Here is a 15,194-nt window from a genome sequence, read left to right on the forward strand (position 1 = left end):
CAATGGAAGAACAATGATTTCAAGCATCACCCTTCTTTTAACATGTCAGGTCTGCCATTCTAACCCAATCAGCCTGACATAATGATCTCCAGCCTCCTTGCGCTCGTCAACATTCTCACCTGAGTTAACAAGACGATTACTGAAATGATCTCAGCGGGTCCTTTGATGACAGCAATGAAATGCAGTGGAAAGGTTTTATTGGGATTAAGTTAATTTTCATGGCAAAGAAGGAGTATGCAATTCATCCGATCACTCTTCATAACATTCTGTAGTATATGTAAATTGCTATTATAAAAACTTAAGCAGCAACTTTTCCAATTTCCAATATTTATGTAATTCTCAAAACTTTTGGCCACAACTGTACGTGCAAAGAATGTTGCTACTTTTAATTAATTGTTAATTTATCAGATTCAGTCTATGAGTTATTTTCAGGTATGTTTGAATAATAAATCAGTACTTTCACATAAACAACAACAACAACAACACATGCACACACACAAAATGAATGTATTGTTCATCTTAACATCCCTTAGTTTTGTCCTGTGTCTCCTCACAGTGGGCCCAATCCACAGGTTGGGAACCACTGAGGTAATTCAAAGAAAGAAAAAAGTTTTTCAGTTGCTTGATAATTGTGATATATTACAACCTCAATTCGGTAATGTTTTGAATGTAGAACTTAGGGGACTATTTTTACTCTGGTGTTGGCGGATGTAAAGACTGTCTGTAACACTGACGGTAGATCAGTCCAAAGTTGGTGGCACAGGCAGGAATACTGACACTCTGCAGGTTTCCTTTCCATCCAAAGACGCCCCTGTGTTGTTCAGCATTCTTACAACCAGAAAGGAGGACGTCTTTGAAATCGTGCAGAGTTGAGCCTGTCCCAGGGTTGGCCATCCACTTTGTCTAAAGCTTCTACTGTTTCCTGAAGCTCAGGTGGATCAAAGTGCGCCTGTCCAAGGTGCTGAGCCGGTTTTAACATATCCCATCGGGTTCAAAAGTTAAGTTATTTTTTGTTACTCGAGTTTGTGGCGAAATATTCCAAACTGTAATCAAGCTCGCGCTTCAATAATTCATCTGGCGCTGAATAAATTATTAAAAAATGCCTGCTGATCAGCTGCAGCGGTCGGAAAAAAATATATCATGGGCTCCGGTGTTCGACCAATGGGAGAAAGAGATCCCACGCTCCTGCTGAGCTTCAACCAATCATAGCAGCACTTCCTCCATTTCCTGTTGTGGAGTGGGAGCTGCACGGAGGATTCCTGTGGTCCAGAATGTGAATTTAATACTACTGTGTGCATGGATGACTTTATTTGTTCTCCCCAGAGGTGCTGCTGCGTCACGGAGCCTCATGCGTAAGTAACAGTTGGAACGTTTTTTTCTTTGGGGGGGGGGGGACGCCAGCTGACTGCTGCCTGTTCCCTGAGGATGTAAACAGCTTATACCCGACTTTGCGGCACATCTTAGTAGATATCAACTGTGTTATCATGCTGCATAGCAGGCGTTACATCCCGTCTGTTGTTAATAACATGGGGGTTTGAATGTGTCCCAGCATGGGCCTCAGAGATGACAGGCATCGGCTGCTGCACCTGATGTCATGACGCGTCTGTGGATATTCCCTTGACGACCGTGGATCGGATACCAATATTCAGGTAGGCTGCTGCGGTAGCCCGTGCAGTGTTTCTGATCCTGGATTTACTGGAGCTCCTGTGTGTGATTGCGTAAAGCTTTACTGCTGTCTGTCATCTATAACAAGTTCAGCCTGGACAACTGCAGGTTAATAAAAACGCTGATGTGATGAGCTCCTTCTGTTTACTTCTGTTTATGCGAGAGGCAAACAAAAGGGCCCGGCTCAATGGATAGCCTTGACATAGTATACTGTAGCGGATTAGTATCAGTTGATAACACAAGGGTCAAGCCAGCCAGCCTACATAAAAGGAAGACTTCCGGTCAAACTTTTCAATATAAAAGTCGACTTCCTCGTTTTTGTTTGTTTGTTTGTTTTTACAGAAGATAAAGTTGAGTCTGTTTAGTTGGCTCCATTACGTTTTTGTTTACCATCAGGTAACTCTAGCAATTACGACTGTGCAGCTTTAAATCAGCTGAAACTCTGCACTGTAAAATTAATGCATTAACTGTTTAGGACATACAGCTTTTTTATACCCTACATAGTACACAATTTTCAGAGGCTCAGACGTAACTGGACAAACTAATAAGGACTGTTTTTTAACGCTTGGGTGAAAAACCTTTACAGCCAATGACTGCTTGACCTCCAAATACCTTGTTTCCTCCTGTGAGATGCTCTGGCAGGCCTTTACTGCAGATTCCTTCAGTCGCTGCTGGTTTGTTTGTCTTTCTGCATTTAGTTTTGTCTTCAGTGACCGACAAGCTGCTCTGTTGGGTTGAGGTCAAGTGACCATTTAAGAATATAAGTAAATATATTTATTTTCCACTAGTATTAATTTGCACTTTGAAGCACTGCCCTCTTTTCTGGCAAAGTCTAATCTGGCTTCCTTGTTCAGGAGTGGAACCAGTGTTGTGCACCCTGTTTTAAACTGGTTAGACTTGGTTAGATGTTGTGAAGTCGTTTTTCTTTACCATGGAAATAATTCTGTCATCATCCACTTCATCCATCATCTGTGGCCTTTCAGGACTGGCCAGTTTTTAAGAACGGACCAGATTGTTGATTTTGGCAATTCTAAAATGTTTGCTATCACTCTGATTGGTTTATCTTTTTTTCTTTTTTCTTCTTTTAATCCATTGTTTAATCTAACAATGGCCTAAACTTGCATCTCTTTGGACCTCATATTGAGATTTCAAACAGCAGGTTCAAATCAACTCCAGATCTTTTATCTGCTCATGTTTTTCATCTGGCATTGAGCATTGTCTCCTTACTACTGAGCCCTTGAAAATGAGGGACTATCTATAAAAATTACTCTAATTCCTAATTTTGTTAAATGCCTTGAATTCAAATAAAAAGTCTGCACTTCAATCACATCTTGATTACTTGATTTAAATCCACAGTGTTGGTATACAGGGGCAAAACTACAACAAATATGTAATTGCCCAAAAACTTACAGACCTAACTGCATGTTATTATTTTTGAGTGACAGATATAAACCTAAAACTCCTGAAAATATGTTAGACACTTATTTATTTATTGATGATTTTTTTTTTTTTAAATAAAACACTTTTAATAATGCAGTCATTTGTGATTTGTGAGGGATGCTTTTCGATGCTATGAGCAGAGAGTTTTACAATATATAAGGCACAGCTTGGAATGATGAGTGTTGTCCTCTTGTTCCTGTTCAGGAACCATCATGCCAATAACACTTCTGTGGGCTGTGGACGTGTACGGCAGAGTGTACAGCCTTTCTACAGCCGGCCAGCACTGGGAACGTGCTGATGACTCGCTGCTAGAGCTCAAACGTGTCTCTGCAGGGAAGGGGCGCTGCTGGGGCATCGGCTGTGACCACCATGTTTACCTCAATATGATGCCCAGTGAGACCCCGATCCGCTACCGGGAGGAGACCTATGAAAACCAGGTGGGACAAGGTTGTATATTTTAACGCTGTAAATGGAGATGCTGTTTATGATTAATGCTAAATCTGTGTTTTTTTTATGTTTGTTTTTTCAGAGGTGGAACCCAGTGGATGGCTTTACTGACACACTGCTGCCCACCGACCGTTGGCCATGGAGCGATGTGACCGGAATGAATCCCCAGCCACTCCACAGCTTCCAGCTGCCCTCCCGCAGCTGGGAGTGGGAGGGAGACTGGTATGTGGATCACACCTGTGGAGGAGAACCCAGCCAGACTGGGGTGAGAAATAACTCAGCTCCTCGTGAACACATACAAACCCATTGTTTACATCCTCCTGTCTTTCCTCTGTTCTTCTGTTTCTCATAATATTTAATTCATATTTAAAACAAATACTTCCAGTTTTAATCACATGCTCACTACCTTGGACTCTGTAGGGCTGGGAGTATGCTGTTGACTTCCCAGCCAACTTCTCCCCTGACAAAAAGTGGAATTCTTGTGTCCGTCGTAGACGGTGGATCCGCTACAGAAGATACATAGCACAGGGCACTTGGGCAAAGGTTTCAAAAGTCTCCATTTATTCTGTATTTCTATATGATCATGTTACTTTCACTATGAGACAAAGCAAAAGAATTACCGCAGTAGCCTTGTCTTCCTCTCCAGATCCCCTTGGACAATCCCAGGAAACCTCCACTGCCGCTCTGTGACATCAGCTGTGGTGGCTGGGAGATGAGCGACCAGTCCGGAAGGTATCCCTACCTCTGGAGTGTGTCTCAACAGGGACAGGTGAGCAATGTGTGTGTAGGACCCATTTACTGTAATCATAATAAATGTGTATTAAAATGAATAACCGTACCATAAGATTAAAAAAAGAGGTTATGGCAGTGCAGAAAATTCCTGAAAAGTTTAAAGAGCTCTAAAAACATTCTGCTGTTGTTCAGGGAAGTGTAAAGCTTCTCCACCAACAACCTCAATACAGTGCTGTGGAAGCTTTAATCAAGCACATTCGCAAACACATTTAAATCTCATGAGATCAAACAGTTCAAGATTAATGATGTATTCTGTTGCAACAGGATCCTCTCATGCTGAGCGTAGGCCACTTCTAAGGTTTAGCCGCAAGAGGGCAGCATGACTTCATATAGTTTCATATGGTCCTTGACCATGAGGCTTCTCATGAACCAGTTAAATCGTGACTAACTTGATGATTAATCAAGTTAAAATTGATGCTCTATTATCTATCCCAGAATGAGCTCAGCCACCTAACATGGTATGGATCTGTCTTTTTAAATGAAGGGGTGTGTCAGATGATGATCTGCTGATGTTACCTTTACCCTGCAGGTGTGGTTCAGAGAGGGTATCCACCCTCGTGTGCCAGAAGGGACCAGCTGGGAAGACGTTGAAGTGCCCAAGGAGGTGGCTCAGATATCAGCTGGTCCTGGAGACCTGCTGTGGGCTTTGCTCTGGGATGGGAACCTGCTGGTGCGAACTGGCCTGAGCCTGGACAGTCCCACTGGTGAGCTGTCATTGTAGCTCACATTTACTCAACAATTTTCCATTATGTCTCACTCTGGTCCCCTTTTCTTTACTTCAACAATCTCTCATACAGGATCACTCAGTGATTTTGGGACTCTTTCAGTTAGGAATCATTATGTAGCTGCTCTGAAAGTCATTAATAATGCAGTTTAAATGCTATGATCATTTTTGTGATAGTATTATAACACAGTCCCACTGATATATGACATATCTAGAAAGTAGTAAGTGAAATTCATTGCATTTCCAACTGTCAGTCTTAGTAAACATACAACATGTAGTACTGGTCGGTATCAAAAGTAAAGGTTTAAAGGCATGAAAGTGGCAAAAATTTTTAAACATTTTATTTTAAAAACTTAAAAATATGAGTGTGTATCGAATTAGGAAGACTCACTCCCTTTTAAAGATAAAAATCAACATCACATCTGGTTTGTTCATTTTTAGATGATTTGAGAACTCAACAGGAAGCTTCTCAGTAATGACGGCGTCCTCATTATGAGGAAGGCTTGCCTTTGTGCTGCGTTTGTAAAGCATTTTCTTCTTCTTCTGTCAGGCACGTCGTGGCTCGAGGTGGAATCACCGGGAAAGGAAATTGAAGCGCTTCACCTGGCTGTAGGAGTCAGTGTGGTCTGGGTGGTCACTAAGGACTACAAGGTGGGTTATTAGTCAGTTGCAGTTATGTTAGGGCATTGTAGCCCACTGACAGCGTCACTGCAATTTTCTTGAGACTGAAATGAAACAAATGCTTTGATTTAAAAAGAAGTGAACTGTATTACTGAATTACTGCTACTGCACTAAAATACATTTTTGAGTAATGACCCCAACGTCGGTGCGTGAATCCAGGTGTGGTTCAGGCGTGGCGTGAACTCCCACAACCCCTGTGGCTCTGGCTGGATCAGCATCGGAGGGGAGATGATGATGGTGGACGTAGGACTGAATGACCAGGTTAGGACAGCTTAGAGCTGAAACATTTCATCAGCGGATCATCAGTTTGAATAAACAGCTGAACGAGTCGACTTTATAATATAATACTGCTTATATGAAAAGATATTCCTCAAATGCTTAGAATGTGGATTTAATAGGTTAGCTGTTGCCACTGAAGTGGGCCTGTGGGTGAAATTTAACTATTAAGGATAAGATTTTCTTCGATCTTTCTTGCTGCTTGGGTCTTTTAAACTCCACTGCAGATGGTGCCTGCTCTGCACAGCTTCTGTACTTCTGACTGCTACCACCTCTGTCTGCTTCGCGTTACTGTCACTCTGGATCTGGTTTCAAGACAAACCAGATCAGGTCTTAGGGTGAGGCAGAAAGCTTTCGATCCTGTGCCTTACTGCTGAAGACTTCGCTAGCTCTGCAAACCCATATCTCGCACCTCCTCCCTTTCGGTCTCACCCATGTCCCCCTCCTTCTCTTGCCTGTAGTCCTGTAACAAGAGCACAGCCAGACGTTCCAGCCAATGTCCCAGCAGGCCCAGCCTTATATATCCCCAGACTATATTCCTACTCGCCTCACATAGGGGAAGACTCCCTAATTAGAAGCTGGCCAAGCCATCGTCATCGTATCCCATATTTCATATTTCAGGGTTGCAATTAGGGGAATGGCTTGTGTGAGGTGGCAGGAGCCAGTGTTACAGTATATGGCCTTATAAAGTAGTACTTGCCTGTGTCCTGCTAGAGCTTCTGATGTGTTATTGAGGAGTGAATACTTTCCTGCGATTACTGAGAGTGAAAACTATTTAATAACTCAATAAGTAAATATTGCATGTACATCAATGGCCGTCTTTTATTTTTTATGTTACAGCATTTGTTTTGCTTTTTTTCTCTGTTCTCCTGTTAGGTGTGGGCGGTCGGTGAGGACCGCGGCCTGTATTTTAGAATAGGTGTCACCCCATCTGAGCCAAGTGGAAATGGCTGGATCCCTGTTTCTGCCCAATGGGGCAATAGTAAAGAGGTTATTCCGCCCAGGTGTGCATAAATAAATTAACTGCATATTTTAATTGGCAAGTACAGTGCACATTCAAGCTTAGTATTGTGTGTGTGTTTGCATGTGTGTTGTTTAACAGGGGTGACTGTGAGTTCAACGGGCAGTTGACTGAGGCATCACAGGGCTCCGTTCTGAGCTGCACTGATTCAGACTCAGAGTTGGGTCCTGCCGACCCTCAAAACAGCACTTCTAACACCCCCATCTTAGAAGCAGAAGCACCCTCTGTAGTCCCCTTAGGGGGCTCTGACTCACCTACGCCTCCACAGGAAAAAGAAGATGCTCCTTTAGCCCCCCAAACGAATGCCCCCAAGCCTTTTATTCCTGCCAGTGACAGCTTCATCAACAGCCTGGTGTCCGATCGTGACAGAACCTCCACGCTGCAACCGTCCATCACAGAGATGCCGCAGGAAGAGCGTGAGGAGCCACCTCCGGCCCCAGTACTCCAAACCCCTGATGCCGGAGGGCACGATGTCCCCTGGATGAACGTGGACCTGGAGGGGGCAGAGGCGGCTCGAGGTGCACAAACGGCAGGGCCCTCAGCGGGCGATGGCAGTGCGGCTGCCACTTATGCCCTGGGGACTCTGGAGAGCTCTCGGGGAGTGGGGGAAGAGGAAGGACCAGTGTGGGCTTGGATTTCCGGTGGAGGTTGCGACGTGGATGCGAGTTCACAGATTAGCTGGCTTAGTCCTGCAGGTATATGGACAACCAGTCACAATACTTATATTGTGATATTGTGTTTTTGCTCCATTTTATGTCTCTGAATGATTGTGTGAGCTGTATCTCTGTCCATCAGGTCCTCTCACCACCTCTCTGTCACTGACTCCAGTCCAGTCAGCCGCCTGGAGCAAACAGCCACAGCAGCAGGAACACAGAGAGGAGATCAGCAAGAAACCGCTGGAAAGAAGCAACGTAAGACAGCTTATATTTGGCATGTCTCTTAACATGCTCCTCTAAGTGTTGGATTCATTATATTCATGGCACACCCTCGGCTGTGTCCGTGTCTACATCTGTGCCTCCTTTTCTCTCATCAGTCGGTGTGGGTGCGTAAGGGCACACTGCGCTGGTGGAGAGACTGGAAACCTCAGCGCTGGATCGATGTGGGCGTTGCTCTCGAGCAGTCCACCAAGTCAGATGGCAAAAAGGACAGCATTTTCTTTGTTTACTACACACAGTATGATGAGAAAAAGGTCGGTTGTGTTAAGCTGCGACCGGTTAAAGTCTCATAAGAAGTGTCAGAAAGCACAGATAGATGTCTCTTGGTCACACTCTGTTCATTCTCTGTGTCTTAGTACCTTCATGTGTTTATAAATGAAGTGACGGCGCTGGTTCCGGTGCTCAGGGACTGCCACTATGCCTTTGCTGTGTACACTGCCGAAAGGACCAAACAGAGGTGGCCTCTGGTCCTGGCAGCACAAAGCGAAAAGGATATGAGTGATTGGGTAACAGCTTTATGCATCATTAAGCAGTTTGACAGTTGTTCCCATCTGTTATTTTTCAGTGAGGCTGATCAGATTCTCCATTGTTTCTGGATCTGCTTTGTGTCTTCAGTTGTGCTTGTTGTCTGACTGTTGCTGTGAGTGTCGAGGGATCACAGGTCTCCCGTCCAAACAGGCCCTGTGGTCCACCACATCAAAGGGAGACATCATGGTCCACGAGCCGTCCCTCTCGCTGGAGGCCCCTGCGCATGCCATGGCCTGTGACCTCATGTGAGAATGATACCGAGCAGTGGATTCTGTCTGCTTTTTCATGTCTTTTCATTCTTTCTCACTGTCTTGACCTGGTTTCTCATTACTCTGTTTTTATTTTAAATCACTGCCTCACTAACATGCTAACATACATCTCTGTCTGGTTAAAGTGGGTAGCATTTGAGCATCTAATCACTTTCAGTCTGTGCTAACTATACTGGAGCTAATGCTGGGTGCTTCCGCTGTATGGTGCTGCAGGTTTTGGCGCCAGATCCACGGCCACCTGCGCTGTGTAGAGTCTAACAGTCTGGGGCTGGTGTGGGGCATCGGGTGGGACGGCACCGCCTGGGTCTACAGTGGGCGCTGTGAGCAACAGCCCAACCCGGGTAAACATGTCCTGTAGACGATTACCCATGTCCCCACACCTATACAAGGAGTACTTCAAAATAAAGACATGTTCTTATTTAGCAAAGCCAAACTTTTTCCAGCTAACTGATTGTTATCAAATAAATAAAATACTAACATGTAAATATCTAAAAAAAAACCAGTCTGCTCTTTTCTTGCTCGCATGTTCTAGTTCGATGTGCAACTGCTTGAGCATAGTTTAAAGTCTCTTCCATCTGTTGCCACTGTAGAAGCACACACAGATACACATGCATAAATATTCATTCCCTTGTTTGCATGAAAGTTTAATGTTTCTTCGTTTCTGCAGGAGGTGCCGTTCAGATGCACCAGCAGACCGACGTCAGGAGCGTGCATGTGTATGAGAATCAAAGATGGAACCCTATGACTGGATACACAGACAAGTAGGGTTGCCCCCCGCACACACCCCACCCCATCTTTTACAGTTTTTAAGTCTTTGCACTTTATTTTAAGCTTTGCAGCTGTTCTCGCCACCTTACACCATTCCTTTGTGATTTACTCCTCCAGAGGGCTTCCTACAGACCGCCCTATGTGGAGCGATGAAAGCGGCCTGAAGGAGTGCATCAAAGGCAGCACATACCCGCCCTCCCCTCAGTGGTCCTGGGTAGGTAGAATCCGAGGGATTGGTTCCTCCGAAATATTCATTTTTTTTTGTCTCACTGGCATTCTCTGCCATGAACGTTTGCTTCAGGTGTCAGAGTGGGCCGTGGACTACAGCGTCCCCGGAGGAACGGACAAAGAAGGCTGGCAGTATGCTGCAGACTTTCCCACGTACGTAAGCTTTTTTATTTGTTTTTATTAGGGTGTCTCGAAAGAAGTCCTTCCCTTTTATTGACTCATCTGTTTTCTACAGGACATTTCATGGCCACAAAACCATGAAAGACTTTGTTAGACGCAGACGATGGACTAGGTGAGCGCACAATTCGCATCGCTGGGATTTTGTAGCGCTCAGTTTTTGCAGCATCTTAACAATAACATATCCACACCCAGGAAGTGTAAGATCACATTGCAAGCTCCATGGAATCAGGTCCCACCCATCCGCCTGAGTGACATCTCACTGATGCCATGCCTGGCCCAGAGCAAAATGGAGCAGGTCCCTGTCTGGGCCCTCAGCGACAAGGGAGATGTCTTGTGTCGGTTGGGAGTCAGCCTCCAAAACCCTGCGGTGAGAAACGTGCTGAGGATCTGTTTTATAGGTAGTTACTTCACACTTCTAACCATCTCTAACCTCACTGGGTCTGACCACATAGGGCAGCTCGTGGCTCCACGTGGGCACTGACCAGCCCTTTAAGTCCATCTCTATCGGTGGAGCCAATCAGGTATGGGCCATTGCCAAGGATGGAGCTGTCTTCTACAGAGGATCAGTATCCCCACAAAACCCTGCAGGTCAGTTAAATTTATAAATCTCATAATGAATCATATACATAAGTCATAAAGTTGTAATGTGTTCTGGAGGAAAAGAGAATAAAGTTAAATGATTTATGATGTGAGTGCATGCATCGACTAATATAACAGCGAGAAACCAAAGAGAGCCAGACTTTGTCTATTTTTCAAGAGCTTTTGTCTCTCTGCAGGAGAGTGCTGGTACCACATCCCCTCCCCCCTGAGACAGACCCTCAGACAGCTTTCTGTTGGGCGGACCTCTGTCTTTGCTGTGGATGAAAACAGTGAGCAATATTATATTTTAATGGACCAATGTCTATTAAAATGCGAGAACATGAGTTAAATGGCAATACCTTCTGTCAATGTCATTTAGGTAACCTGTGGTACAGACAGGGCCTCACCCCCAGCTACCCACAGGGGTCCGCCTGGGAGCTCATCTCCAACAATGTCACCAAGGTTTCTGTGGGGCCGCTGGACCAGGTCAGTGTTACCACAGTTTCCAGAAGCAAACAAGCTGTAATCTTATTCATTGTATATCTTATTGTTTATTCTACTCATGTTGTGATATTTAGTATATACACTGATTTATTTTTATCTTTTTTAATTATATATTTATTTTGTTTATTGATTTCATTGTATGCTTAAAGTATGGTTTTTAACTGCTATCTCTGTTTTATTATTGGAAAGCACTTTGGTCAACTTTGTTGTTTTTAAAAGTGCTATATAAATAAAGTTGGATTGGATTGTAATGGAATTAAAAGTAAAACAGAATCTAAAAGACATTAAAAGGAATAAAAAAAAAAAAAACTGCATTTATAGTAAAACTGGAGTTCAAGCATTAAGAGAATTCAAATTAACTTTACATAATAGCAGACCTGTTGCATTCATATCGCCCAGTTGCCCATCTAAACAGATATGTTTTTAGCATTCAGTTACCAAAGTCTGAAAAGCCCCGTCACCCCAGAGACTTAGCTGAGTGTAATAAACACTAAATAAACTCAAGCGAAGGCTTAAAACAAGAAGTCTATCCATCAATAACTACATTTGCATGTTGTAAGGCTGGAGTTTGTGTCAGCGATGCTGTTTTCTCCAGGTGTGGATCATAGCAGATGGAGTTCCAGGTTTCCCTGCTGAGACTCCCGGAGCCGTCTGCCACAGGACGAGCGTGGGACCCATGCAGCCCAAGGGCCTGTCCTGGGACTATGGGATAGGGGTGAGCTCCTAGTTGATACCTGTTGCAAAAACTGTTCCCATTTCTTCAGTTGAAACTGAAAGATGCCAAAGATATTATTATATTGTATCCCAGCACCAAAAACACGATTCCCAAAAAGCTATTATCACAGCATAGTGCGCAGTGTGTCCCTAAAAACTTTGAGGAAACTGGGACTCCTGTGGTAAGAAACAGTAAAAAAAAAAAAAAATCCAGCAAAACTCTGACACAGGACATGTGAGATGCATCCAGCCCCTTCAGCTGATTAGTCTACTGCTCACTGAAGCCTGATCAGGAGTGATCTCAGTAGAAGAATGAATTTTTTAACAATTTTCATCTGCAGATCGATACTCATGCGGTGCTGTAGTGAAGAAACAACCAAAAGGGTGACTTTCACATATTTTTTAACCTCAATGTAGCTCTGTGAAATCATACAGGGAAAGTGGCTCTCATAAGAGAGCATAAACCACTCAAGCTTGATTAATAGTACTGTGATAAATCTACGCTGTAGGTATGATTGCCAATAAAAATCAAATGCAGAGTAAACACAGTGTAATGATTAGCAGAGGGGTAATAGCTCTGTCAAACAAATGCTTAACAGAGCTCGCGCAACAGCCAGTATTTTGCCAGTGTAAACTAAATCTTATTCCCTATTTATTAGCGCAGAGTGCAAGATGATCAGCTCAGGTTCACTCGTGCTGGCAGACACACAGATGGAGAAGTATATTCTGTATGCAAACAGTGACACCGAGAGAGAAGCTCTGCAGGGATCCAACACAGGACTATGAATCAAGCCTTAAATCAACATAAGCAGAAGCTTTAGGCAGGGCCATCATGTTCTCCTTACTTGAATTGAAGAATTCAGGCTATTGGCAAAAGGCACCTTTCAAACTTAGCGTTAAGATTTGAAGTAAAGCTATTTTTTAATTGTCTAATAATTAGGTTAAAATTAACTGCACTTTAAAAACCAGCAAAATATATACAGTCAGGGTAATATGAAGTAACACCCGATTTCAGTTCTAAAGATGTACATATTCACAATATAATAAATCTATCTGGTAGATACAAGGTCTTAAAATAAGGTAAATACAACAACAAATTACAGTGTTTTCATTTATTTAACAAAATCTAAACCAAAATGCAGAAGAACTCTGGAAAAGTCCAACTTTACCTCTTCTATAGGAATCAAGTGCGGAAGTAGCAGCCAGGTGCTGCTAATCACATGCAAGTATTCAAAAACAGTTAAAGCTGTTTAAGCTTTTTCTAGTATTTCTTATCATTTGCATATGTTTGACTTCCAGGGAGGGTGGGAGCACATCAGTGTGAGGGGGAACTCAGCAGAGGCTCCTCGAGGCCCTCACCCTCCTCTCGCCGGCCCATCGCGCAGCCCGGTCCACCCGCAGCGTCCGACTCAAGCGAACGGCAGCGCCACAAGCGTGTAGCTCTCTCTCTGTCTCCCGTTTCCTTCTCGTTCTTTTTCCTCAGCCCTGTTTGTGCCTGGATCTATACACAGCATCTCTCCTCAGACCATTTCAACGAACTCCTATCCCTTCGTGTAAAGGGACATGCCCAATCACACCCATGGGTTTGGACTGGCTGGATTTGAAACTTGATCGATGGATGAATGTTACTCGCTGGCTTGTTTCCCGGGCAGAAATCATGTCAGTATTCACTGATGACAAAACAGAGAAAAAAGTGAGCGCATGTTGTTGCTCTTACTAAGCTTTGGCTACTGGATGTCACAGGATCTAGCAATAGCTTTTAATTCTTCTCCACAGCAGCCTGATAAAACCTAAGAAGGTGGGATATGATGAAGGGCTAAGGCTTGGTTACCAAATGAACTTCAAACAATCCCAGAGTAGCCTAAGCTGTTATCGGTTTGTAGACTCTTGTTCTGTTTGTTTTTGTGTTTTGAGTTGCCTGTCATGTACATTTGAATGTGTTATCATTTATTTATGATGCGTTTGTTGAGTTGTGTTTCTCCGTTTACTTTGGACCATTACATGTTTGCAATGGAGTGTATTTATGACTGGCAAAAAAATTTGATACGTTCACTTTGTGTGGGGAAAAATATATTGCTTTTTACCGCCAGGCAATACCTTTCTATCCTTCTGCAATAAAATGAGAAGCTCTTCCTGTTGATAGAGATCTATATATATCTATCTATCTATATCTCTATAGATAGATATAGATATATATACACACATCTAGATAACTGCTATGACCGTAACACTGCAGCAGGTCTGAATGTCACCACGGCTGTACATTGATCTTACCGGGGCATTGAAATGTGAAATAAACGTCTGGAAATACCGTTTTGTGGTTTGACATCATTTCACAGAAGCTGGCTTTGGAAGTTTGACCCTTTCCACGTCTTTGCTATTTTATTCTCTTTTTTATGTACTGAGTGTTTCTCATCCGCCAAAGAATTTCATATATTGTTACAGAGGTGTGCACAGGATGTTTCCTGAATTCCTCCCTCTGTATGTGCATATAGGTTAACCCGCCATATATTTGTAAAGTTACACAAGTGCTGAAACGAGCTGTGAAAAAAAAAATTTCTTTAGACAATCACAAATGTTAAAATGAGTGATTAAAGGCAAAAGCTGTCTGCTGTGAAGTCGTGCAGACGTATCACACTGCAGTGAATCTCAAAAGTCCGAGACACAATCTGCAGTTTTGATTGGTGGATGTTTCAGCAGCAGCACAAATCCCTGACCTTCCAGCACTGATCACAGGATGTTCCTGCATTTTAAAAAAAAGACCTTTGTCACATATAGGCCATTTTAATCTGCTCTGAACTGAGTATATTTGAAAGAATTTTTTAGTCTATAATCCCAAAATAGATGCACACACACACAAAAGTATTTTTGCTCTAAACTTCAAAAGGCTACTCAACGTGGGATGTTGAAAATGTAATACAGCAGTGTGTATTACTTCTTCATCCCCCAGCTTAAACTGGGGCTGGCTCTAAACCCTGTGCAGCAAGAACACTGATCCGTCTGTAGTTTGAGAAAAATAAATCCTCAACTGACAGCTTGATTAAATGGTCATGGAAAGCAGAACTGTTCTGGTTCTTGAAGGGAGTGGCACTCGCTGCAGTGGGAAATCCTGCTTTTTTCTGCACTGAATAACACGGAAGGCCATAATCGGATAGTTGATAGTCCACCACTATATTTTCAGCTTTACAGTTTACACCTGTGCTTACACAATGAACATTAACATTATATTATACTACACAGCCACTCTCAGAACACAGCAGGGATGATTTGGAAAGCCACATCCACATGAGTTTACCAACACATTTCTAAGTTCCCTGAAACTTGTTTCACAGTTCTGTATTCAGTCCTGTAAAAAAAAAAAACAACCCTTTAAGTACACTGAAGGATTTAGTAGCTTCTAGAACCAGCTTTAGCAACAATAAGTGACTATCAGTCTCTCTCAC

General features: G+C 43.2%; 1 protein-coding gene across 3 annotated transcripts; it reads left to right on the forward strand.

Moving 5' to 3' along the window:
* Positions 1-1,120: 1,120 nt before the first annotated feature.
* tecpr1b (tectonin beta-propeller repeat containing 1b) lies at positions 1,121-14,062 on the forward strand. 3 transcript variants are annotated; one of them, XM_005925456.3, is made up of 26 exons: positions 1,121-1,352; positions 1,550-1,649; positions 3,310-3,542; positions 3,635-3,817; positions 3,973-4,095; positions 4,199-4,321; positions 4,874-5,048; positions 5,619-5,719; positions 5,909-6,010; positions 6,902-7,029; positions 7,128-7,741; positions 7,842-7,957; positions 8,080-8,235; positions 8,338-8,487; positions 8,597-8,754; positions 8,992-9,119; positions 9,446-9,539; positions 9,664-9,760; positions 9,848-9,927; positions 10,010-10,066; positions 10,147-10,321; positions 10,407-10,542; positions 10,731-10,823; positions 10,913-11,019; positions 11,633-11,752; positions 13,051-14,062. In XM_005925456.3, exons 3-26 carry the CDS (start codon positions 3,318-3,320, stop codon positions 13,189-13,191), a joined length of 3,582 nt encoding a protein of 1,193 aa, XP_005925518.1. In that variant the 5' UTR covers positions 1,121-1,352; positions 1,550-1,649; positions 3,310-3,317; the 3' UTR covers positions 13,192-14,062. The 3 variants fall into 3 exon arrangements, with proteins under 3 accessions (XP_005925518.1, XP_042078155.1, XP_014190056.1); XM_042222221.1 differs by lacking the exon at positions 1,121-1,352 and having other exon boundaries at positions 1,369-1,649; XM_014334570.2 differs by lacking the exons at positions 1,121-1,352; positions 1,550-1,649 and adding an exon at positions 1,664-2,061.
* The last annotated feature ends 1,132 nt before the right edge of the window (positions 14,063-15,194 follow it).

The sequence above is a fragment of the Haplochromis burtoni genome, unplaced genomic scaffold (genome assembly GCF_018398535.1).
Source record: "Haplochromis burtoni strain Fernald_Lab_line unplaced genomic scaffold, NCSU_Asbu1 Contig_81, whole genome shotgun sequence".
Classification (NCBI taxonomy): Eukaryota; Metazoa; Chordata; class Actinopteri; order Cichliformes; family Cichlidae; genus Haplochromis; species Haplochromis burtoni.

Coding starts and splice junctions, on each gene's coding strand:
- tecpr1b (XM_005925456.3), top strand. CDS start 3,318: ATGCCAATAACACTTCTGTGGGCTGTGGACGTGTACGGCAGAGTGTAC. Junction 3,543..3,634: donor AGGAGACCTATGAAAACCAG/GTGGGACAAGGT, acceptor TTGTTTTTTCAG/AGGTGGAACCCAGTGGATGG. Junction 9,928..10,009: donor TATGCTGCAGACTTTCCCAC/GTACGTAAGCTT, acceptor TGTTTTCTACAG/GACATTTCATGGCCACAAAA.